This window comes from Dendrobates tinctorius, unplaced genomic scaffold (genome assembly GCF_039654945.1).
Source record: "Dendrobates tinctorius isolate UK_male_01 unplaced genomic scaffold, ASM3965494v1 ptg000103l, whole genome shotgun sequence".
Classification (NCBI taxonomy): Eukaryota; Metazoa; Chordata; class Amphibia; order Anura; family Dendrobatidae; genus Dendrobates; species Dendrobates tinctorius.
The window spans coordinates 22,312,984-22,338,706 of NW_027361771.1; the positions used below are offsets into that span (position 1 = coordinate 22,312,984).

Genomic DNA, 25,723 nt, shown 5'->3' on the forward strand with positions numbered 1-25,723 from the left:
GGGCATCTTGATAATTGACAATTTCCATCTGATGTCTATTCCATTTGCAGAACAGCATGTGAAATTGATTGTCAAACAGTGTTGCTTCCTAAGTGGAAAGTTTGATTTACTTGGAGTTATATTCTGTTGTTTAAGTGTTGCCCTTTATTTTTTTTGAGCAGTGTATGTTGGGTGAAGGGAAAATATGCATCATTATCCCTGGGGGGAGGAAAAGAGTTATTGGAACAGGAAAAAATAAAAATTCAGAAATTCAGTGACAATTGGAGGAGCGACTCCATTTAATAAAAAAAAAAAAAAAAAATCCAGTAAAAGGTCTTCTTTAACTCCCCGCATCCCCCCTAAAAATAAGTATGAAGACAGTTGTAGAAGTTACGAATTTATTTACACACTTTGTAAAGTACACAAATACAGTAGTGATACAAATTGTTTTCTCCGCAATAAGTATCAATGTACAGGATTTCTTAAGATCCTAGGAAAACATTCTGTCATTATGGCAAATGAGGGAATGAGCGCTCCCCTCTGTCGTCATTTACGATGCTCCCAACAGTATGTAAAGACCTTGTGTACAGTGATTAGAAAAGTTGGTTAGTCGACAGGACATTCACAGATATTTACAGAGATCAGCACATTGTGAAAATCGTACAGAGCACATGGGACATGCGGAAAATATTACATGTTATCTAGCATACATACACAGACGACTCCTTCCTTGATGATCCGCACACTTTAGAAATACTCGGTAATAAAACATTCTTACATTAAGAACATAACGCCTTACCTACGGGAAATCTCCATCTAACAGACTGCATCCTGTACCATAAAAAGTGAAGCCTACTGAATGAAGAGGAAATTTAACCTTTAAAAACACAGCTGAAGACCACATCAAACATTGGAAACCCGCCCTACCGCCCCCGCCGCCCTCCCCACAGCACCCTCCCCCTGACCCTCACAAAATTTAGACATTCGTCAATATTGCACAACCCAAGCATGGGTGGCCGGTCGGAGGAATTTACACCTCTACCAAGGGCCTGTGCTGCAGAATATATGAAGGACAAAGATTAACAACTTCAAAGAGTCAACTGTACGTACACTTAGTGGCTTTCACCTTTTTACTTGCTACAGTGAGAACTCGAGGCATAAACGGTGACGCCTAAATGCTCTAATGCCGCACTTCTGTACGGGAACGCTACAAAATGAGTGTGTGTGATGAGTTTTTTCTCTCCTCCTTTTTTTTGTATGAAGTCAAAAGGCATCAGAGTGATATGTCCTAAAATTAACAACAGAGGGGGTGACGGAGATGAAAAATGGAGGCGAGAGATAAAAACCAAAAAAAAAAAAAAAACCCTGTCAACAAAGCAATGATAGGGATTTCACAGAAAAGATTTTCAATAATACAAATGATCGCCAGTGCTTCAAGAACTTGACTTCTACAAAACCCCTTTATCTAGGTATGCATAGGAATGCTTTATTAACCCCCCAGTAAAAATAGAAGAAAAGTGTGAAAAACTAAAATTAAATGAAAAACAAAAGAATTAAATAAACTTCATTAAAAAAAAAAAAATTGCCCAAACGTACTAGTATGTCTCCTTTCCAGTAAAATCATGGCCAGCGAACCACAGATCTAGCTCATGCTGTATCACTGTCATTGTAGAAGCAAGACAGACAGACAACTCTGGCACATTTATTCATGTAGCGTTGGTAACAAAAATGGATACAAAACCATGTACAGAAGAATAAAAAGGGCTCCTTAAAGAAAAACACAAAACCTAAAATAAAAATGGCATTTCTGTTTTTGGCGCTTAAAAGTCTACATCTGCACTGGTGGTCAAAAGTCCGAAAGGGCAATGCATTTTTTTTTTTTCTCCAAACCTCCGCGAGCTGGTCGTTTTCTGTTCACAACGCCATCTTTGTAAAAAGCATGTAAAGCTCCATTTGGATTTGGTTGCTTTTAATTCTGGGTTTTGTTGCTGTGGTTGTGCCTTTTTTCATATTTTTTTTTAATTTTTTGCTAGTGAAACCATTGAAAGATTAGCCATGCACTTATCCGCCCCTCCACGGGGGAATGTGTTCATCGGTGAACAGTTGAAGGAAACCCGCTGGAAGCCACCCGGCTGGGAATCTGCAAAGGAAGAAGAAGGCAACGATCATGGTCAATGGATTAAAAGTAAAAAAACAGGATAGTCAGTACACTGCAAAGGGTAGCGTTTACATATATGAAATATATATGAAATATATGAAATTCACTTGTAATCTAGTTTGATGAAGAGGCCTTCTGAGCCCTGAAAGCTTGCAAATATAATTTCTCTGGTTAGCGAATAAAGGTATCACTGCTTGTATACTTTTCTCAATTTTGTTTTTTGGGGGGGGGATACATAAGTATTTACATCTATATATGAAAGATTCAACAGAACCAGAGGAGGAGAGTGACTAAAACAAGATACTAGAAGACTGGGAGCAGCATAACGTAGGGGCAGAAACCCCAACACCAATGATCTACCATATGCAAGGTTTCTTGGTGCAACTTTGATGTCAGAGTTTCCTAGGGTTCAGAACTGAAAGTTCTCTGAATGATGAGCTCTGTATATTCCTGCCCACACCACTGATTGGCATATTTCTGCCTATGCACAGTGTACACCAAAAGTTATCAATCAATGGTGGAGGCATGGCTGTACAGAGCAAATGAATATGGAGGACTACCTGGCAGCAGGTTTACTAGTAACCTGGTAATAAAGTCATTGTCTTATCAGCAGGAGGTTATCAAAACTACAGTAAGTAGCCCAGTAAATGACACCGCTGGATTCTCATCTCTACAGATACCCTTTAAAGGCATTTTCAAGCCCCTAAAACTGTTAATATGTTTAAAATAATAAGATCTAGAACTTATATACTTTCATTACCAAAAAGTGCCCCAATCTGACGATATCCCTAGGAAAAGTAGGAAACTCAGCCCGTCTATGTAGAAAGATGTACGCCCAGTGGATATTATAATCTAATACTGAAGATACCAGGGATGCTGAGACAAGAAGAGGCTGCTCACACTGCTGTCCACCATGTCTTGCTGATCTAATACTGTAGATAAGGGGGGTGCTGAGACAAGAAGAGGCTGCTCACACTGCTGTCCAACATGTCTTGCTGATCTAATACTGTAGATAAGGGGGGTGCTGAGACAAGAAGAGGCTGCTCACACTGCTGTCCAACATGTCTTGCTGATCTAACACTGTAGATAAAAAGGGTGCTGAGGTAACAGGAGTCAAATCATACTGATGTCCACCATGACTTTCTGATACAATATTGGAGATTGCAAGTGTGCTGAAGTAAGGGCTGCTCACGTTGTTTTTCAAATCCCACCAAGGACAACACGAGTTCTCCCCGTGTATGCGTGGGTTTCCTCCGGGTTCTCCGGTTTTCTCCCACATTCCAAAGACATACTGATAGGGAATTTAGATTGTGAGCCCCATCGGGGACAGAAATGATAAGGTCTATAAAGTGCTGTGGTATTAATGGTGCTAAATAAGTGAGAAATATAACTAAATAAAAGGGAGGCTGAAGAAGAAAAAAAAAAAAAAAAAAAGACTGCTCACAATGTGTTTCTTATGCGGACTACACATGCTAATAAATTCTTGGATTGGTCCCATCAATGTGACAAGATGGTAAACATTTTGATTCTATAGTTTGTATTTTACTAAACAATACAAACATGATATGCTAACAGGATATGCTTAGGAATTTATTGAAACACCTCTTCAAGTTATCCATTTTTTTTCTATCATTGGAGAACCCCTTAAACCAGCGTTTCCCAAACTCCAGTCCTCGCGGATCCCAACAGGTCATGTTTTCAGGATTTCCTTAGTATTTCACAGGTGATGGAAGTATCATCAAGGCATCAGGAATTCTCTCACATGTGTAACACTATGGAAATCCTGAAAACATGACCTGTTGGGGTCCGCGAGGACTGGAGTTTGGGAACCACTGCCTTAAACGAAAGAAGGATATTAGTAAGTTTTATAACTTGCTACTTTGAACACCTACTGATTATTTTTTAAAATCTGAAAACCATTTACTGTCTCATCCCTACTGACGTTACAATTTTCTTTGCCATGCAATCATGGCCTACATAAAAGCAGATTAAAAAAAAAGGTATTACCACCCTGAGATTTTTTTGGGGGGATTTTTCTTTAATGTACCTAACAGCAACCAAGGTCATAATATAATACAATAATCCTATAGCCACTTTTCCTCTGTTCCAGCACCCATTGCACCTGCATCTGTATCTGCCAGGGCCAGACTGGTTATCTGGCAATTTTGGCAAATGTCAGAAGGGCTTGTCTGGTCGTGGGCTGCCTTGTCTGCTATGTTGTTAACAGAATCAGTGTTCTCAAGACTCCCATACTGTTAAGAGTTGTGACGGAGCACAAAAGTCTCTGACTGTCACTTACCCCAGCAGGCCACGGGTATCATTAGAAATATTGGTCTTGTAGTAAATCTTGTTTTCCTCCATACGGGGCAATATTAGTGATATATCCCATCTGGTTCATGGGGACAGGGACAACATGGGCCTATGTGATTCCAAATGCATGAGCTGAATTTCAGCCCCAGTCCGTACCTGGTATCTGCCATAAAGTAATCGCCACAAACAATAACTGGGAAAAATGCCTACTACATTACAAACACCAGTGATTTGCTGTAGAGGTGTAGGGAGTTGGGTGCGTGACGGCATCATTGTAGGGCCACGATTATGCTACCACGTGCCTGCTAAACAAGGAGTAGCAGAAATTCCCAGACCGCCTTTACCACTAACTGCTTTTATAGCCAACATCCATTAGTTGAAAATAGAATTACACAACTTCTGAATATAGAAAACCTAAAGTACTAAAATTTATTAATGTGAAAGGTAACAATACTGAAGGATAATGTTACCAACTCATTTTATGACATTTCCCCCCTCACAAAATGAATGTTGTCGCCTGTTCCACAAGGAACACTATACATAGAAACGGCAGGTAAAAAGTAACATCTTAGCAAATTCTAAATTCGTTTTTATCATTTAATCCTGCTTTGTGATCTATTAAAGGAAATCAGTCACCTTTTTGAGTTAACAATATAGGCATACAGGTTTCATACAGACCAATCATCTTTCATAGCTTTGATCTTCCAGACTATGGGGCGCAGGCTGCCCGGAAGATAAGACCATCTCCAGTGAAAACCTGTATAATGAAGACCGCAGTCTTAGCCTAGAAGATGGAAGCTAGAAAAGAGGATTTTTACTGAACAAGCCATCATCCAGGAGGCATACAGGTATGATTAGTAGCAGCTTTATACAACCTGTATGCCCAGATTATTAGCTCAAAAGGGGTGACAGATTCTCTATAAAACCAATAAAGACATCTTCTGCATCTCTCAGGAACTCGGGCACGATCCTCATCCCACTCATCAGGCATGTGTATGGTCGTAAGATAATGGCTTGCAGCAGGAGCCTCCCCCCAATGCTCTACAATTGCAACATGCACGAGCATCCAAAGCATACGGGAAGTTATGATCTCAGAACAACTATAACACCATAGGTTGGAAACCACCTATTTAATTACCACTAAAAAGGATTCAGTTGCATGTGAGGACTCAGCTGTGAACTTGTAGACAAAGGTTTTGTAAAAATATGCTGAAAATATTGAATATACTTGTATTTCTGAACTAATTTTCCACTTCTAAGTAATCCCCATTTTTATTTGGCTGCTGCCTGGATCCCGATTGCCCCAGTTTCTGCAGCATGCAACTCCACGTGACCAATCAAGTCCTGCAACCCCTACACAAGATCCTGGCTCCCCCGCATAGATAAGAAAATGCCCTTTATGATTGTTCTTCTCCACATGCTAAGTGCCTCCACAATTGCCACCTCCCCAGCCCCGATTGTGTGAATGATGTAAGAGACTTCAGTCTGTTCGGCGCTCATGTCTGTGCAGTAGGCAACAGCACTGTGCAATTTCACCAGGCTGCGTGGATGATGCCAGCCATGTTAATCAAGGCTGAAACGATGGCATTGCGGGGATAGAGGTGCCAAGCACTGTCTGGAGATGCCCCCTTGGACCGCTCGGCGGTGACAGAGAGGAGCAATTATAAAAGGCATTTTCTTAGGTATGCGGGAAAGCTGTGATCTTATCCAGGGGTTGCAGGAGTGCTATTAAAACTGCACAAGGGTGGTCGAGAGTTTAGATAAAGGGAACCTGACACCAATTTTTCCCCTAAGGACAAACTGTAGTAAACCAATGGGGCACCCAGTGAGTGGCAGAGCAGGGATCTCAACAGCACGAATTCAGAAGCCCAGCACCTTGGCCAACATTATTTACAACCGCTTTCATTATTCAAGACTGAATATTAGGCAGAAGCCCCTTTATTCTGGACTGCAGGTCAGTACGTCACAGAAACAAGTTGAGTTATTGGGCATACGCCTGTTGTAGAGTCTATACTCATTAAAGGGAAGCTGTACTCTGATTTATTCTTCCTGAACCACAGAGAGGCAAAAGAATCATATAGAGGACGAGAACGTGCAAATCTAGTGGGTGTGTAGAGCTCCCACTTTACAGCACTCAGACTTTCAAGTTTACAGCCTGAATGTCGCACCTGAAATCTACCTTAACCCCTTAACGACCGGCGATACGCCTTTTAACGGCGGCAGTTAAGGGTACTTCTTCCTCAGCGCCGCTTTTTAACGGCGCTGAGAAATAAGGTTATAGCGCCCCCCAGCGTTGGAATTTCTCCAGGGTCTTGGCTACCGAGGGTAGCTGTGCTCCCAGAGAATATGATTTGGGTTGGTTTTTACCAACCCCGGTGTTGCGATTGCCGTTATTCACTGAATAACGGCGACCGCAAAAAAAAAAAAAAAAAAAAAAAAAAAAAAGTCTAATTTCCCATTTATTTCTCTCTCCTATGATGTTATATAGCACATCAGAGGAGAGAGAAATGGGGTCTCCTGAGTACCCTCGGAATCTGCGATGTCCCCAAGTCCCTCCTGCTCTGTCCCATTCTTCCAGGGAAAAAATGGCGGGAGCATTGCGCAATGCGCCCCCCCGACGATATCTGCCGGCCAGCAACAATATCTCCTATTGATTCATTTTCATCAGTGTGATAGGGTCTATCACAGTGATCAAAATAAAAAAAAAAAATAGTAAATCAGACCCCCCTTTATCACCCCCATAGTTAGGTAAAATATAAAAAAAAAAAAAAAAAAAAAATGTATTCATTTCCAATTTTCCATTAGGGTTTGGATTATGGTTGGGCTTATAGCTAGGGTTAGGGCTGCGATTAAGGTTATGGTTAGGGGTGTGTTGGGGTTAGGGCTGGAGTTAGAATTGGGGGGTTTCCACTGTTTAGACACATCAGGGGGTGTCCGAGCGCGACATGGGTCCACCATTGATTCTTTCTGTCATATTGACCCCCAAAACTCACTTCAAATTTGATGTGGTCCCTAAAAAAATGGTTTTGTAAGTTATGTTGGAAAAATGAAAAATCGCTGGTCAAATTTTAACCCTTATAACTTCCTAACAAAAAAAAATTTGTTTCCAAAATTGTGCTGATGTAAAGTAAACATGTGGGAAATTTTATTTATGAAGTATTTTGAGTGACATTTCTCCGATTTAAGGGCATAAAAATAAAAGTTTGAAAACTGCAACATTTTCTAAATTTTGGCCACATTTCCGTTTTTCTTTTCATAATTAAACACAAGTTATATCGAAGAAATTTTACCACTAACATGAAGTACAATATGTCATGAAAAAAACAATCTCAGAATCATTGGGATCCATTGAAGCATTCCAGAGTTATAACCTCAAACTGACACTGGTCAGAATTGTAAAAATTGGCCTGGTCATTAAGCTGCAAATTGACTCCATCGCTAAGGGGTTAAGACGACACTTGGCAGAGAATTGTGAAGAAAGGCAAAGCATCACCAGCTTTTTACCAACTGACATTATGGACAAGGCTAAGTGATGCAGATTGGCCATAAGGAGCCGACACCCAAATGCTATTTCATCCACTTACGGGCATCTTTGTAGGTGTCATTATTTGCACCAACATATATTCCGGCATAGGCAAGCAGAAAACTTATAACCCCTGCAGGAGCTGCAGGACAGGACGCAGCAGACAGCGGTGAGCAGCGATGGACCCGGGACAGGTGAATATCGCTATACTTGCCTACTCCTGGCGCGGTCTCTGCAGCCCCGCTTCCCACGGTCTCTCTTACTGCCTTCAGTGGTCACGTGATACCGCTCATTACATATGCGCATATTCATGAGTTTAATGAGCGGTACCACGTGACCACTGAAGGCAGGAAGCCAGACTGTGGAGAAGCGGGGGGCTGCAGAGACCACATCAGGGGGGTAAGTATGATCTCTGACACCCTCGCTCCCCCTCCGACCCCCAGGTATATGACTCGTGTATAAGCCGAAAAGGGGACTTTCAGCCCAAAAAATGGGCTGAAAATCTCGGCTTATACACGAGTATATACGGTATATATTTTTTCAGACAGAAATCTGCAATTGATTTTCTCCATGGAAAATTATGATCATATTATTCTTATTTTGAGGTAACAACCAGGGGGCGGACATATCATTGGTGCAGATACAAAAAGGCCCACCAGGTAAGGGGGCCACGTCTACCTCTAAAGGTGTAATTGTGCGTTATTAAGACGGATTACACTGTAAAGGACCCATATACTGTTCTTGCACAGGGGCCCTTCTGTGTCCGCCAGTGGTGACAACTTTTCTAGGAATGGAGAAGTGGCTCCACCCCTGTCCATCAAAGCTAAAGCCATGTTCTGCTAAGATCCTCTGCGTCAAAGCTGTAGGTCACATTATTTAGTTTTCTTATCCTGTTCAAGTGCAATTTTATAAATCAGGGGTTCCAAAAATAATCTGATTTGCAGTTTATTATTTTAGTCTTTGTAAACCAGCACATTACTTGAGAAAGGAGCCAAGCGAAAATAATAACTCCTTAAAGGGGATTGCCTCATTTTGTTAATGGGTAAAATGGCAAAGTGCTTTAAACGGAAGCACATTTGCAATTGGTCTTTTATTACAAAAACCTCTCCATTCTCAGGAATGAAGGGACTTTTTATTTTCAAATTGTACTGCTCATTGCCTAGATTACCTGTGTAATCTCAGAGGAATTCCATTCCCTAGGCAAGGAGGGTGTGCTTGCTATTTATCTTGAAAGCAGTCCTCTGAAGCGGGCCGGACGGCTGCGCTCCTCTGAAGCGGGCCGGACGGCTGCGCTCCTCTGAAGCGGGCCGGACGGCTGCGCTCCTCTGAAGCGGGCCGGACGGCTGCGCTCCTCTGAAGCGGGCCGGACGGCTGCGCTCCTCTGAAGCGGGCCGGACGGCTGCGCTCCTCTGAAGCGGGCCGGACGGCTGCGCTCCTCTGAAGCGGGCCGGACGGCTGCGCTCCTCTGAAGCGGGCCGGACGGCTGCGCTCCTCTGAAGCGGGCCGGACGGCTGCGCTCCTCTGAAGCGGGCCGGACGGCTGCGCTCCTCTGAAGCGGGCCGGACGGCTGCGCTCCTCTGAAGCGGGCCGGACGGCTTCGCTCCTCTGAAGTCCATTACAGTATAAAAAAACCACAGAAATACTATTAAAAACCATAACCTGTCAGAATTCAATCGTACAACTTCAGACTAGCTGTTCATTCCTATCCATGGGGCACATACTTTGACGTTGCTGTATGATCTATTACAAATAATTACCATGTATAGTCGAGTATAAGTCGACTCGAGTATAAGCCGAGGCATCCAATTTTCCCACAAAAAACTGGGTAAACTTATTGACTTGAGTATAAGCCGGGTATGCATTGTCTCCTCATCCCTATCCTGGTATGCATGGCTTACTTACCTTCCTCTGCACCTCATTCCGATGCCAGCAGCTCTTCCTGCTGAGCAATCATGTGGCCCTGCTCATTAAAAAAATGAATATTCACTCCATGCCTATGGGAGTAGAGAGGCGTGAATACTAATTACATTAATGAGTGGGGCCACGTGATTGCTCAGCCGGAAGAGCTGCTGGCGCTGGAACGAACAAGATGCATCTTGGGTGCGAAGGAAGGTAAGTAGGATGTGTGCTGGAAGCCGGCGGCTGCGGCTGTAAAAACAGGATTTTTTGGGTTGCTTACCGTAAAATCTGTTTCTCGGAGCCTTCATTGGGGGACACAGAGACCATGGGTGTATGCTGCTGCCACTAGGAGGCTGACACTATGCACAAAAAAAGGTTAGCCCCTCCTCCGCCGTATACACCCCACCGACCGGCAGGAAGTTCCTCAGTTAGTCAGAAAGCAGTAGGAGAAGTAACAGAATAGATTGAGAACAGAACAAACAACTCAACTGTAACAAACCGACAAACATAAGAACAGGAGTTGTAGAACATGGGAGGGTGCTGTGTCCCCCAATGAAGGCTCCGAGAAACAGATTTTACGGTAAGCAACCCAAAAAATCCTGTTTTCTCGTTCGCCTTATTGGGGGACACAGAGACCATGGGACGTCCCAAAGCAGTCCCTGGGGTGGGAAACAAACTTCCATCAGGCCAGTGGACTCGCCACCGCAGCCTGCAGAATCCTTCTACCTAGGCTGGCGTCCGCCGAAGCGTAGGTGTGGACCCTGTAGAATTTCACAAAGGTGTGAACCGATGACCACGTTGCAGCCTTGCAAAGCTGCAGCGCGGAAGCTCTGTGGCGCACCGCCCAGGAGGCACCCACCGCCCGGGTAGAGTGCGCTCTGACCCCTGGAGGGGCCACTCGATGCTTGACCCGGTATGCCTCCAAAATTGCCGATCTGATCCAGCGCGCAATAGTGGCCTTTGAGGCTGGGTGACCTTTCCTCGCCCCGTCAGGAATGATGAACAGAGAGTCTGACTTCCGCAAGGAAGTCGTCCGGGCTAGATAGACTCTCAATGCCCTGACTAGGTCCAGCTTGTTCAAGGACCGCTCCCGAGGGTGAGCTGGGCTCGGGCAGAAGGATGGCAGAACAATGTCCTCATTGAGGTGAAACGAAGATACCACCTTCGGAAGAAAAGAGGGCGGAGGCCGCAGAACTACCTTGTCCTGATGAAGGACCAAAAAAGGAGAGCGGCAAGAAAGTGCTGCTAATTCCGACACGCGCCGGATGGAGGTAATGGCCACCAGAAAGGCCACTTTCCAAGAAAGGAGGGAAAGGGAAACGTCCCTGAGAGGTTCAAAAGGAGGACCCTGCAGAACCTGAAGAACCAAATTAAGATCCCAAGGATCCACGGGCGCTCGGTACGGAGGAACCGTGTGAGCCACACCCTGGAGGAAGGTTTTGACCTGGGGCCGGGAGGCCAGCGTTTTCTGAAATAAAATGGACAGTGCCGAAACTTGACCCTTCAAGGAACTGAGAGCAAGCCCCGCATCCAGCCCTGCCTGCAGAAACGCCAGAATAGAAGGGAGCGAAAAAACCAAGGGCGCGATGTCATTGGTCTCACACCAGGAGAAATAGGCTTTCCAAGTACGGTAATAGATCTTCGAAGAAGGCGGCTTTCTGGCGCGGATCATGGTATGAATCACCCGATCAGAGAATCCTGCCCGTCTCAAAACCTCGGTCTCAACAGCCACGCCGTTAAATTGAGCGACCGAGAATTGGGGTGGCAAATCGGGCCTTGAGACAGCAGATCTGCCCTGTCGGGAAGCTTCCAGGGGGCGTCCGCGAGAAGGTTGACAATGTCCGCGAACCAAGACCTTCTGGGCCAATTCGGGGCGATGAGGATGACTGGAATCCCCTCTGCTTTGATTTTCTTCAACAACTTGGGAAGAAGAGGCAGAGGAGGGAACAGGTAGGGGAGCTCGAACTGTGACCAAGGGACGGCCAGAGCGTCGGCGCCCACTGCCAGAGGGTCCCGAGACCTGGACACGAATCGTGGGACTTTCCTGTTGAGGCGAGATGCCATGAGGTCTACATCCGGAGTTCCCCACCGACGGCAGAGCAGATGAAACACCTCCGGATGTAGGGACCATTCCCCTGCCGCGAGACCCTCGCGGCTGAGGAAATCGGCGGCCCAGTTGTCCACGCCGGGAATGTGAACCGCGGAAATCGTTGGAACAAAGGTCTCTGCCCATTGAAGAATTCTGGACACTTCCGCCAGAGCTGAGACACTCCGTGTCCCCCCTTGGCGGTTGATATACGCCACCGCTGTGGCATTGTCTGTCTGAATCCTGACAGGCAGGCCCTTGAGGCGCCTTTCCCAGTGGACGAGAGCTAGATGGATCGCTCGTATCTCTAGGACATTGATCTGCAGAGCTGATTCCTGAGTCGACCATCGACCCTGAACAGTGTGATTGCGGAACACTGCACCCCAGCCGATGAGGCTGGCGTCCGTAGTGACAATCTGCCAGTGAACGGGAAGAAAAGACCGCCCCAAGAGAATGAGGGGAGACGTCAACCACCAGTTGAGAGACCGCTTGATCCGGCATGAAAGGCGAACCGGACGATCCAGAGACAGAGCCGACCTGTTCCACCTGGACAAAATGGCCTGCTGGAGTGGCCTGGCGTGAAATTGGGCAAAGGGAACTGCCTCTATCGCCGCCACCATCTTCCCCAGGACCCTCATGGCTGTCCTGAGGGATGGAAATCGTGTGATCTGTAATGATCGCACGCCCTGCTGCAGGGAAAGGATCTTGTCTTGTGGGAGAAATACCCTTGACCGAAGAGTGTCGAACAGAAGGCCCAGAAACACAAGGCGTTGAGTAGGGACCAGACAGGACTTTTTCCGGTTGACGATCCACCCAAAACTGGACAGGGTGTCTAGAACGATCGCCACACTTAGGCGGGCCTGTTGAAAGGAGGGAGCCTTGATCAGGATATCGTCGAGGTACGGAAAAAGAACGAGACCTCTGATCCTCAACAAGGCCATCAACGCCGCCATAATCTTCGTGAAGACTCTGGGAGCGGTGGCGAGCCCGAAAGGAAGTGCGACGAACTGGTAATGTTCGTGGTGAATCGCAAACCGCAGGAACTTCTGATGTCCGGGAAATATGGGCACATGTAGATAGGCATCTTGGATGTCTATGGAACCCATGAATTCCTGCTCCTCCATGGAAGCAATTACCGAGCGTACAGACTCCATCCGGAAGTGGCGAAGGCGAACTCTCTTGTTGAGTAACTTGAGATCCAAAATGGGCCCAACTGCCCCGTCCTTTTTCGGCACCACAAACAGGTTTGAATAAAACCCTGTGAAGCGTTCCGATTCGGGAACGGGCACAATCACTCCGGAACTGAGAAGAGAGGCGATGGCCGAACAGAACCCCGGGACCAAGGCCGGATCCCTCGGCGGACGGGATTGGAAGAAGCGATCCCGTGGAAGAGAAATGAACTCTATTTTGTATCCTGTTGATACAACCTCTCTGACCCAAGCGTCCTCTACTGAGGCGAGCCAGACGTCGCTGAAGAAAAGAAGTCGACCTCCCAATTGGAAGGGACCCACGGGAGACCGATGGTAGTCATGCGGATGTAGACCGTCCAGATCTAGATCTGGACGGTCTTCCCTGGGAAGAGTGGGACCGCCAGGACGGAGTGGGCCTGAAGGAAACCTCCTTTCTTTCCTGACGTGCCTGTGGCCTTTGCTGGTTGGAAGGGTTTTCCGCCGTATTGAAACGGCGGAAAGTCCGAAAGGGACGAAACTGACGCCTTGGAGGAGGTCTGCGAGGCTTGGAGGGGAGAAGAGAACTCGTACCTCCGGTAGCGTCCTTAATAATCTGATCCAATTGTGATCCGAAGAGACGCACTCCCTGAAAAGGCAGATTGGTCAGAGACTTTTTAGAGGACAAGTCCGCCTGCCAGGCCTTGAGCCAAATTGTACGTCGGATTGCCACGATGTTACTTGACGCCTGAACTGCGCAAGATGCGGCATCCAGGGAGGCAGAAAACAGATAATCCCCCGCATGGGAAATCTGATTGGCGAGATCGGCCAAATGCTCTGGTCGTGCCTTATCCAGAATGCCCTGCCGAAGGTCGTCTGCCCAAGTGGATATGGCCTTTGCTGCCCAAGAAGAAGCAAAGACTGGACATACCACTGCTGATGCCGCTTCGAAGGCAGATTTTGCTAGAGATTCTATGATCCTATCATTAGAATCTTTTAGAGACGCCACACCTGACAGCGGAAGGACCGTATTATTAGAAAGTCTGGACACGGGAGGGTCCACCGAGGGAGAAGCGGCCCAGTTGTCCGTGAGCTCTTTAGCAAACGGGTACAGTACGCCGAGACGCTTTCCTCTTTGAAAGCGTCTGGTCGGATCTCCTCTCTCCTTTGTAAAAATCTTTCCAAACTCAGAATGGAAGGGAAACGCCCTGGATGGTGTTTCCGCCCGTCTGAACGAAACCTCCTGATCTGAGGATTTCGCAGGGGCGTCAGCGATGTCAAAGGTATGGTGAATCGCGGCAATGAGGTTTTGCACCGTAACCTTCATGTTCGCATCCTGGTCCGAATCCAGCTCTAAGACCCCTTCCGATTCCGAAAGCGCTTCGCCTGACTCGGGAGAGGAGGCCCGAGAGGGAGACTGCTGGGGACTATGGGGTGAGGTAGGACGAGGGGAGGACTCCGCCTGGAGGTCCTGCCTGGGCCTCTTGCGACTGCCGCTGGCTGGCTCAGATGGGACGTCCTGAGACGTGCTGGGTCCCGCCGAAGCTCCCAAGGGCAACTTGTCCAGAACGGCTACTAGGGACTGAGACACCTTGGTGAGGTCTGCCACTGACTGTGATAGAGAGGAGGCCCAGCCCGGCATGGGGGGCTCACTCACCACTGGGGCTATGGATGGCTCCTGAGCGGCGTCGGGCTGGATTGGATTGCTACAGTCCAGGCAGAGGGGAGTGGACTGACCTGAGGGAAGTTTGCGATTGCAAGAAGAGCACGCAAAGTACTTGACTAAGGTGCCAGAGGAGGCAGGGGGACGAGCGCGGTCAGACTTAGAATTAGACATACTGACGGACAGTCACTGAAGCCTTGCCGGAAGGTTGGGGGACAGGAGGCAGAGGAGGGTGTCAGTCTGCAGTATGCAGAGCTACTCACGGTCCGGTGTCCTATCGCAGCTTCCAATAAATGGAGATGCACGGTTCGTCCGGCTTGCAGGGGCACGGCTGAGGGGACAGCGTCCGGCTGACAGGCTGCGAAAATGGCGGCAGCCAGAGAGGAGCCGAGCAGGAAGCGCGCGCTTTCCTGCAGATGCAGAGGAGGGAGGTAGGCGGGGCTAGGCGCCGATGATAAAAATGGTGCCGCCCGCTAAGATGGTAGGGTGGGAGGGACGGCGCCGCCTCCGGGACGCTCAACCTGAGGGGAGAAGGTCGTGGGCGGGCTTAGAGCGGGCGGGAGGGAAGCCCGCCCGAGAATGGAGAAGGGGGGCGTGGCCGCGACGCCGGACAAGGCCCCAGATGAAGCCGGGGCCTGGATTAGAAGAGGCGGCCGCCTGTCAGCACAGGGCGGCGCGGAGGCGTCGCAGGACCGCCGCGGTGGCTGCTACTGAGGACAGCTAGGACCCGGCAGAGGGGGGGGAAGAGCTGTCCGATAACCAGCCAGGGCCTAAATAGCTGCAGCGGCCGCCTGGAGGCGACGCGGAGGCGTCGCAGCACTGTCACAGCGACCGCTGCCGAAGAATCCATGGAGTGGCCTGGCGTGGAACCCGCAGGGGAGAATGGGACTCAGGTCTCATACTTACCCTCCTGATCCGTTTCATCCAGCGTACTGTTTCAAGGAGAGTAACCTGCGCCTCAACCGACCGACCGGCTCTGGTAGGCGAGTGGGTGGGAGACGGGGAGTGAGGACCATCTGGAACGCCACATCCATGTTAGGGGTCTTGGTCCTGCTGTAGACTTATGAGGATACGGGGTGGCAGTACACGCCGTACTCATAGTCTCTTTATGGGACTACAGATGTGACTATTCACACTGTATCCCTCCGGAAAAACCTGAAAAGAAACGACGCACATCGAGGTAGATATGGGTCTAATCAAAGACCCGTGTCCACCTCCTACTGACACTAAGCTAAACTGAGGAACTTCCTGCCGGTCGGTGGGGTGTATACGGCGGAGGAGGGGCTAACCTTTTTTTGTGCATAGTGTCAGCCTCCTAGTGGCAGCAGCATACACCCATGGTCTCTGTGTCCCCCAATAAGGCGAACGAGAAAGTGCATACTATAAGAGAAATTAATATTCACTGCCAGTGTGTGAGGGGAGACATGTGTGGCAAAGGTAGTTATCCTGTGTGATGTGAAACCCATATGTTTCCCTCCGGCATGATATGAGCTGAGAGTAAACCAGTCATTACTAGGGTCTTGCATCCGTTGCGAGTAGGTGTAAGAGATGGGCGGTACACCTACTCACCATATCTCCACCTCAAGGGTGTGGTAGGAGGGAGTTAAATGTCCAGCCACTGTCTGGCCTGTTTGGGTGAAGGAAGCCTCCAGGCTGAAGCTCTGGTGAGAGCTGCTGTGTGTTTTTGTCCCATACTGTGGGATGACTGTTTCATTTGTGCCAGAAAGGCCGATTTTGCATTACGTTGGGAAGCAGATGAGTGAGCTGACCTTCCACATGACCAAAATGCAAGGAGGATTCTTTTTGTGACAGAACCAGTTGTGATTTTGAATGACAAGGTGAAAAATACATAGGTATGTTATTTTTTTTTTAAATTATTTATTTTGTAGCACAGTTAAGGAAATTGAACCTGTGATAGTCTGATTCCTAGTAATATACACAGCAATGCCAGTTTTGCCGTGTACAGCAAAAATTACAGCATTCTATGAATGCCAGCTACAGGCTTTCATAGTAGCACGGGGGTCTGCTGAAGAAGGCAACCTAGTCATGGGCCGAGCTCCGTTGCAGTTGTGACCGTTAGAGGCAGATGATGGCTGAATATTAGTCATCTCCCAGAAAGTTGCTGGCTCAGCTCCTGCACCGTCATCAAATTTAGGGAGCCGACATATGATGCTCCATTACGTCATGTCAGTAAGAGGTTAATAAAGCCTTTCATATCCCGAATGTTTACAAAGGAATAGCATGGTGGAGGGGTTTTGTTTCACCCAGGCAAGTCCACTCCAATTCCCACTAAGCGTGACATCATGCCCACTGACCGTGTCATCTAACGAAGGGCATCGCTACATCTTACTGAGCAAGCACAGTGATGGTGAGTGTAGTCTTCCTGGCTTCATCAGAGCGAGCACTCAAGATGAGGCGGCTAGTGGGGTTGCGCTTCATTTTAAACCTATTTTCTCTACATTATTAAGGGAGCAGCCGTCTGCCTTAGGTTTTGGTTAACAGAGAAGCTTTACAGCAGCCACAGCGACCATAAAAAAACAATAGACTGGAGAAGACAATGTCTATAGTAGAATTTTCTAGGCATGCATGTGTGCTGTGCAAAGGTCATTGTGCACGGATGGAATGGAGGTGAGCTGTGTCACTGATTATCGTGAATCCTGTGTTACCTATATAGAGGTGTAACTCCGTGTAATCCTGCCTATGATGGTAATGAGATGACTGCCAAAATGCTCTGCTGCTTAAAGTATAGGTTCATTAACTGATGAGGCGCCAGGTCCGACTAATGCTGGGTTTCAGCAAAAAAACAGGCGTTTTAAAGCAGAACCTGTACAGATGCTGCCAGCCCGATCAGTGCATACTCCGTGCCTAGGAAGGGCCAAAGGGTAAGATTAAGTGATCATTAGATCTCTTGGCCTGTATCAAGTATTAATGTGGCAGTCTGGAGATTGTAGACAGAAGTGCTATATAGGGCCAAGAGAGCTCTGCTCACCATTTCTCCATTCTCCTTGTCCTCTGCGGTGAGTTGCTGCTGCCAGTACGGCAGGGGGAGAAAGCTACTGTTGGTATAGAAGTGGATGAGATGGGTTGGAGACTGGTGCCAGTGGAGGAGAGGTGGAATAAAAGGCATATAGTGCGGCTAGTCGTCCTGCACTCTAGTATTTGCTGCTATTGGGGAGGTACGTGGTGCTGCACCATGACATTTTGTGCTTCTGTAGGTAATATAGGCACAGCAGAGTAGTATCCGTTTGCTGGTGAGATCCTTGTATCACTAGAAACTTGCTAGTAGGCTTGAGTACAAAAAAACATGAAACAACAAAAGCTGAAGAACAAACTTGAGATGGCCCAATTTTAAGGGAAACTGTCAGCTGCTCTGTAGCCCCTGAACCAGGATCAAGCATGAATAGCAACTTTTTCCTGTATTCTAACAAGCCCCTTAATATGACTTATCGACTATTGGATCAATTTAAAATTAACTTTGAAGCCGCGCTCGAGCTACGTAAATTAATGATGGACTAGTTGGGGGGGGGGGGGTTTGCATTGATTTCCCTGGACTAATCCTCCTCCAGCTCATATAAGGACACCCCTGTGGGTATGAGCGACATGATTTGAAATCGTGATGTCACCAGCATGTCTCAAGTTTGCGCACCGTGCTCTCAAAATGCAAGTCTCAGGCTTTATCATGGCTATTTTTTATATTCATTTACAAATCGATAAGCCACAAAAAAAGGCTTGTCATAATGCAGGCAAACATTGCTATGCATCCGCAATGGCGGTTTAGGGGGGCTAGGACAGCTGATAGGTTCCCTTTAAGAAAAGGGCGGCCAGTCTAAAACTGGTGAATTTTCTAAGTAAGACCTATGTCGCAAGATATGTCCTGCTAAAAGATCAAACATGTAGCATCCGACTGCTATTGTATTTGTCCCTTGCTATAATTTCAATGTGAACAATAAGGGGGTAACAAGTGCAATTTAATTAATGGATTTATGAGATTTGAGCCGTCCAGACAAGGTACTTGTGGGATAATAACATATTATTGTTAATCCAATTGGCGCCTTGATGTAAGCTTTGGGTGGTGCCACGCACTATTTGTACCTCTTGCAGCCTGCAAGTGTCACCAGTTATAAATTGTACTTACCCTGGTTTACTGCTTATTTTAGCTGCTGCCTCTTAGAACTTTCAAGTTTTTACATCCTGACCTTGGCTTGTATTTTGACAATCCAACTAGATCTCGATTTGGTCATCCTGAATTTAACCCAGCATCACAAATATTCTGCTAGTTTGCTACACTGGCTAGCAGCCACTTAGTGGATAAAATTTAAGGTGGTCGGTGTAAGCAGGGCCGTGGAGTCAGTGTTCATTTTGGTGGAGTCAGTATAAAATGGACCGGCTCCTAAAGTATCTAATAAATTTGGGGCAGCAGTTCAGTGCAGTATGTGCTATAAAAGTTTTCATAATTTGGGAGTTATGAAATGTCCTATAAATGTCTGTTCTCGTCCTGATCTCAGCTTTTAGTGGAGATGAATCTGTGCTGCACTATATGTACATGCTCAGCAGTGATGCCGTACTGTGGAGTCGGGGAAATTTAGGAGTCGGAGGTTTGTCTTACCGACTCCACAGACCTGGGTTTAAGTCAAAAGCACATTATATGGCCCAAATGGTAAAAGTCACCTACCAAGCAGTGACTTGTGCAAAACTTATCCATGAAAACATTTATTAGCAGGTCAAACGTCCACAAACAGTGAACCTTTAAACCTAGCATGCAAAGCAGGATCCAACAATCCTCCGCAGCCCTCATTGCCACTTGCATTAACCCAGCACTGTTATGTACTTTACCAAACTGTTACCGATTGGTAACATATTAAGAGCAAGTTACCATTTGGTAACAGTGCTGCATATTGGGATCCCACAAATCGGAAGTTCAGGCCTGACTTGCTATAAATTCAGGTCCCTTAGGGAAACATGAGTGACACTTGGAACCTCTTGCTAGTAGGTGTTAAGAAAATTCACAAGTCTGAGGTTGCGCAATTATTTTCTTAAGGGAACCCCGACTGGCAATAGGTACTTTTCAGACAATAGGCCCAATGACATATTCTCTTGTAAACCATACAATACACTGTCCCAGTAAGGAAATGCTACAGCTGCCGGTTTACACACATGTAGGCTGCAATTAAATTCATAGGGATGATTTCTTAACAACACTCACCCAGTGTTGCCTTCAACCGAGATTGGGGCGAGCAGCTACTTGCCATGATGTTCGAATGGAATGCTATTCTGAGGTGGGGAAAAGACAGCTGCTTGTCACTGTCCAACAACCCAGCAATTTACTGAGCTTAAGATGTACATTTGCTTTAAGCATACACCCATAAAGCGCCAGCCAGAAGGAAGTGTGAAGCAGTGGCTAAGAAAGTGGGGACCTCTGAGGAAACTCCATTTAGTCTCCATAAATGGAATTTCTCAAGAGACGCTTAAATTTACTAATGCCCCCAAATCAGCTTATGCATGCATGGTTAGAGAGACTGACAATCTGCCCTACAACTACATTAAAACCGGTCCTTAGTCTGCATAATCTGCTTATGAGCGTTCACTAGGGATGCATGCATGTAGTAAACAAATCAGTGCCAGACCCGGGAAAGAAGCACCACCTTTTCTAGTGTCATCACCCCCGAATAGCACCGCTACTTGTCTAGAAGCCACATTAAGAAATGTCTGGACATTGGAATTTCCACATCCATAGTGATCACACCATATTCATGCATAGGAGCTGAGCTTTTCAAGTGCACAATGGTTGGTCAAAATGTTTACAGAACCAATCAATCAAATTAGATCATCGGCTTTTGGATCCAATCTGAGAAACTAGACGTTTCGTTAAACTTCCAGTGCAAACAACTAAATGTTTGGAGAAAGGTAAGGTAAAAGTATAATTGACTTTTGTAGCCTGGCCAATTTCTTATGCCCGTCAGTGCCCTCTTTACACGGTAAGATTATAACAGCTTTGAGAAGAGACGGAAAGGAACAGCCTAGCACCCTAATCATATGAGATGGATGTAGAGAGGAGAATTAGGGAAACGTGAAGGGCACCTGTCACACAGATACATCTATATATAAGGTGGAGACTAACCAGCAATTATGCATTACTAAGCATTGCGTCGCCCCTGATTGGCACTTTGGGCATGTTCACAATGCCGTTATGAAAGTAAGATAGTGGTTTAATAAGATATTCAAGCAAGATAGTTAACAATTACTGGACCATTGGTGGTCTGACGGCAGAGACCCCACTAAGTGCAAGATTGAGGGGATTCAGTCCTCAGTTTGCATGGAGTGGCAATCGAGTATGTGCACTGCTGCTCAATTCATTCTCTATAGGACTATTGGAGATAGCCGAGTGCCAGCACTGGGTATCCAATAAAGAAAAATTAATGGAGCTGAATAAACGTGTTCTACGGCTTTCCATTAAAATAGGACAGGTCCCTTAGTCTGGCAACAATAGGGGTCCCAGTGGTTTAATAGGTCACAACCAAATTTCAATGAGAGCTGGCCTGGTGCTGGAGACCTTTAGGCCAGGAAAGTGGCAACGTTCTAATATTTAAATGACTGGATATGTAAAAAAAATGGTATCCGTCAGGCAGAAGAATGTACTATGGGAAAAGAAACTAAAAAGGAAAAAACTAATTAAGACTGCCCTGGCACATTTTCCAACGGTCACATTACAGAAGTGATACTACATCATGTCTGATCAGATGGATATGTACAATGGGTAATGAGTGGCAGTGCCCTAATGGAAAGCCGACACCACAATGGTAATGGAAAGATCTACAATGATGGCGCTGTGGCTTCCTGGACTGGTTTGTTCCACTGGTGAATAAAACAAAGCATTAAGAACCCACAGAAGCAACATCATAGTAATGGAAGCAAAACAAGCTCTGAATGCAAGCATTGCCCAAATTAAGGGAAGCCCCCCAAACCGGATAGAGTTCCCTTAATACTTAGCAATTCAGACAGACAGCATTGCGGAGATGGAGGTATGAATCACACCCTTGACAGCTAGCAAGCTCAGAAGCAAAAGCGACTTGTGTTCCTTTATACCCATGAGCCTTAGCAGTTTAACTCATACCTGTGAAGTTGACATGCGAGAGGTATCTTGTCGACCAGTTAGGTCAGATGAAGAGACATTAACAGGAGCACCACGATGCAGTCTCATACTCACTTTCCGCTCACGTTCCATCCCGGACACAGGTCTGGGGGAGGTGTTGGCTGTGAAAACCAAGAGTATATAAGTAAGGCTTTTGATGTGGAATGAATGGATGAACCACACCAAGGCGTCCAGCTGCTGAAAAAGTCAGTACACCCCTGAAAAAACAAAATCCTAACAGAAATAGCATAGTAAAGAGCTGAATAGTGTCTGCCAGGAAGGAAATGAGGACACCAAGGGTGTAACCTTACAAGGCAGGTCTCTTCCTTAGGTATTGTCTAGTTCAAGCTGGTAAAATATCACTGTTAAAAAAAAAAAAAAAAAAAAAAAGGGGGAGTAAATAAGGTGGGAAATGCTCTTTTAAGCTATATCTGTGTTAAAAATTGAAACCAGGATAACCATTTCATAAATCATTAATAAACATGAAAATATGCTTTGTCACATATCTTATCAGAGAAGTCTGCTTCTTCCACTTCCTGGACTGAGCTTTCATTCTCCGTTCAGGACTAAGATATGTATTCAGTGACGAGAGATTCCTCCTTTACTGAAATAGGAGGAGACAGTTGGTGATTATAAGCTTTTATGCAGAGTGGAGGAGCTAGAGGCAGCCAAACATTCTACAGTAAGGTCTCCAGCTACAGTTCCCCATAGAATCTTATGAGCACCAACTGCCATCATCCATCTCATTAATGGGAAAGTTAGTCATCAGTGAAGCCAGATTTTACCCATCAATTGAGAATACAGTATGAAATATTAGTCCAGAAGAAGAAAGAAACAAGTATGTCCGATAGAGAATATAATACATAATAATCCAGAGTGGATTAGGCTGTCAAAAAAATATATATTTATTCTGAATATTATATTTCCAGAGTACTTAGTGCTGGTTTACCTAGCAAATAATTCTATAATATAACATCGAATTGTCTTCTAGATGGTCCTGAGTACTAGGCTTGCTAGGTATTAACATTTTTCTGGGGAATATATACTACAGCCCCAATATAGAACACCCAGATTCCAAAAAGGTTGTTGGTATGTATTTAAAAAGAATTTCTTATCCAATATTAGACGCTGCTGTAATACTACATGGACAATGGGATTTGTTGATAATATGCCCAATATTTGATAATAGGATTTCTAAAGTAATGGATTAGGGTATGTTTCCAAGCAGCGTATTGCCGGCGCTTTGGACGTTGCGGAAACCCTGCTTCGCCCAAAGCGCCGCCCCCTGTTGTACGCGCTGTGATTTCGAATGTGCTGATTGAACACTTGCAGAATCACCGCATCCTATACATAGACTGATATTTAGCTTGCGGAGACGGAGCTTCTCTGCAAGATAGACATGCTGTGGCCTATAAAGGCACGCCGCATGTCCGTAATTTCGGGTGTGTCACCCGCGTCCCTGCCCGCATAGTGGAGACGGGATTTCATAAAATCCCCTCCACTATGCTGTAACATCTGGACGCTGCGGCTGTATGCAACGATCAATCCGCAGCAAATCCGGATGAATTACGCCACGAGGAAACATACCCTTACTGATTTTACAATGGACAGTAGATAGCAATGTACTATAGCTGTCCCTGCCTATCATATGTCTCTATGTATTTCACAGACCCTGTAATGGGGGGCACATCAAGAGGCAGTGATGTCAGATATTAGAGGCTCCACAGTCTGATAGTGACTGGAGGGCATGATAAGAGCCGCTCTGATAAGATATAAAACAAGAAACTTTGTAATATGAATACTATCAATTTATGAAATAATAAAAATAGGGATTTTTGTGTACTCACCGTAAAATCCTTTCTCCGAGCCATTCATTCGGGGACACAGAGACAGTGGGTGTTATGCTGCTTGCCAGTAGGAGGACACTAAGTTAACCAGAAAAAAAGTTAACTCCTCCCCTGCAGTATACACCCTCTCACTGGATGAGATATCTCCAGTTCAGTGAAAAAAGCAGTAGGAGCTTAAACAGTCAACAATAACCATAACTATGTCAAAACCTAAGAAGGCTACAAATGAGCCAGTAGGATAAATAGGGCGGGTGCTGTGTCCCCCAATGAATGGCTCGGAGAAAAGGATTTTATGGTGAGTACACAAAAATCCCTATTTCTCCTACGCCTCATTGGGGGACACAGACAGTGGGATGTCCTAAAGCAGTCCCTGGGTGGGGAGCATACATCTGCTAACACCTCATGTACCACCGAGTCAACACTGAGGTACTGCCGATTGCAGGATGCGTCTGCCGAGAGCTGCATCCGCAGAGGCCTGAGAATGAATTTGGTAATGTTTTGTAAAAGTATGCAGCCTTGTAGACCTGTTGTGCCAAATGGCCCAAGAAGTGCCCACTGACCGGGTAGAGTGTGCCTTAATCCCCGCTGGGAGAGGCGCGTTCCTGACACGGTAGGATTCCTGAATCGCTGAGCGACTCCACCTGGCTAGCGTTGCTTTTGAAGCGGCTAGACCCTTCCTATGCCCCTCTGGAAGTATGAACAGGGCATTTGACTTGCGGAAGGGAGCCGTCCGCGAGATGCACCGTCTCAGCGCCCTAACCACATCCAGGGTGTGGAGGGCCTTCTCAATGCGATGGACTGGCGCCAGACAAAAGGAAGGCAAAACAGTTTCCTTGTTGAGATGGAAAGAGGAGTCGACCTTGGGCAGGAAGGACGGAGACGTCCTGAGAATTACTTTGTCCTGATGAAAATTCAGGAATGGAGAGCGTCAGGACAGGGCTGCCAATTCCGAGACTCGTCTGATTGACGTAATTGCCACTAGAAAGACCACTTTCCAAGAGAGCACGGTCAATGACACGTCCTGCAGCGGTTTGAAAGGAGCGTCCTGTAAGTCCCCGAGAACCAGGTTAAGGTCCCATGATTCCAATGGCCTTCTATAAGGAGGCGCCACATGGGAAACTCCTTGAATGAACGTCTTGACCTGAGGTTTGAAGGCAATTTTGCGTTGGAAAAGCACTGACAAGGCCGAAATTTGGCCCTTGAGCGAGCTAAGCGCGAGGCCCGATTTTAATCCGGATCGAAGGAACTCCAATTCGGCCGGAATGGAGAACACCAGAGGGGATCGACCATGATCCTTGCACCATGAAAAGATGATTTTCCAGGTGCGGTGATAAATACGCCTGGATACAGGCTTCCTAGCACTAATCATGGTGGAAATCACGTCGTGAGAGAACCCAGCCTGTGCTAAAATCCAGGATTCAATGGACACGCCATCAAAGACAGGGCCCCGGAGTTCTGGTGGTAAATCGGGCCCTGAGAAAACAGATCTGTGTGATCAGGAAGTCGCCAGGGAACGTCGGCGACTAGTTGTATTAGTTCTGCATACCATGTTCGGCGCGGCCAATCTGGCGCGACTAGGATCACTGGTACACCCTCTGCTCTGATCTTCTTGATGACCCTCGGAAGCAAGGAAAGAGGGGGAAAGATGTACGGGAGCCGGAACCGGTGCCATGGCAGAACTAGGGCGCCCGCTCCGATGGCGCATGGATCGCGCGATCGGGCAATGAACTGAGACACCTTGTTGTTTAGTCTGGAGGCCATGAGGTCCACATCCGGAGTCCCCCCACAAAGACAAATCTGCTGAGAGACTTCCGGATGAAGAGACCACTCTCCCGAGGCAATGCTTTGGCGACTGAGGAAATCTCCTGCCCAATTTTCTACGCCCGGGATGTGAATTGCTGAGACAGGCGAATGGTTGGTCTCGGCCCAATGGAGGATGTGACTCACTTCGTGCATGGCCAAC

The 25,723-nt window shown here is 46.6% G+C and overlaps 1 protein-coding gene across 4 annotated transcripts in view; it reads right to left on the reverse strand.

The window, feature by feature from the left end:
• Window positions 1-360: 360 nt before the first annotated feature.
• The window catches only part of CSNK1D (casein kinase 1 delta), a 64,873-nt gene continuing 39,510 nt past the window's right edge, over window positions 361-25,723 (reverse strand). For 2 of the 4 annotated variants that reach the window (XM_073588152.1, XM_073588150.1), the window contains exons 8-9: window positions 21,896-22,035; window positions 361-2,119 (exon numbers count right to left, since the gene is read on the reverse strand). In XM_073588152.1, the coding sequence (XP_073444253.1) occupies window positions 2,069-2,119; window positions 21,896-22,035 (191 nt within the window). In that variant the 3' untranslated portion in view covers window positions 361-2,068. Of the gene's footprint in view, window positions 2,120-19,987; window positions 20,056-21,895; window positions 22,036-25,723 lie in introns of all 4 variants that reach the window. The other 2 variants (XM_073588151.1, XM_073588153.1) reach the window with 2 other exon arrangements.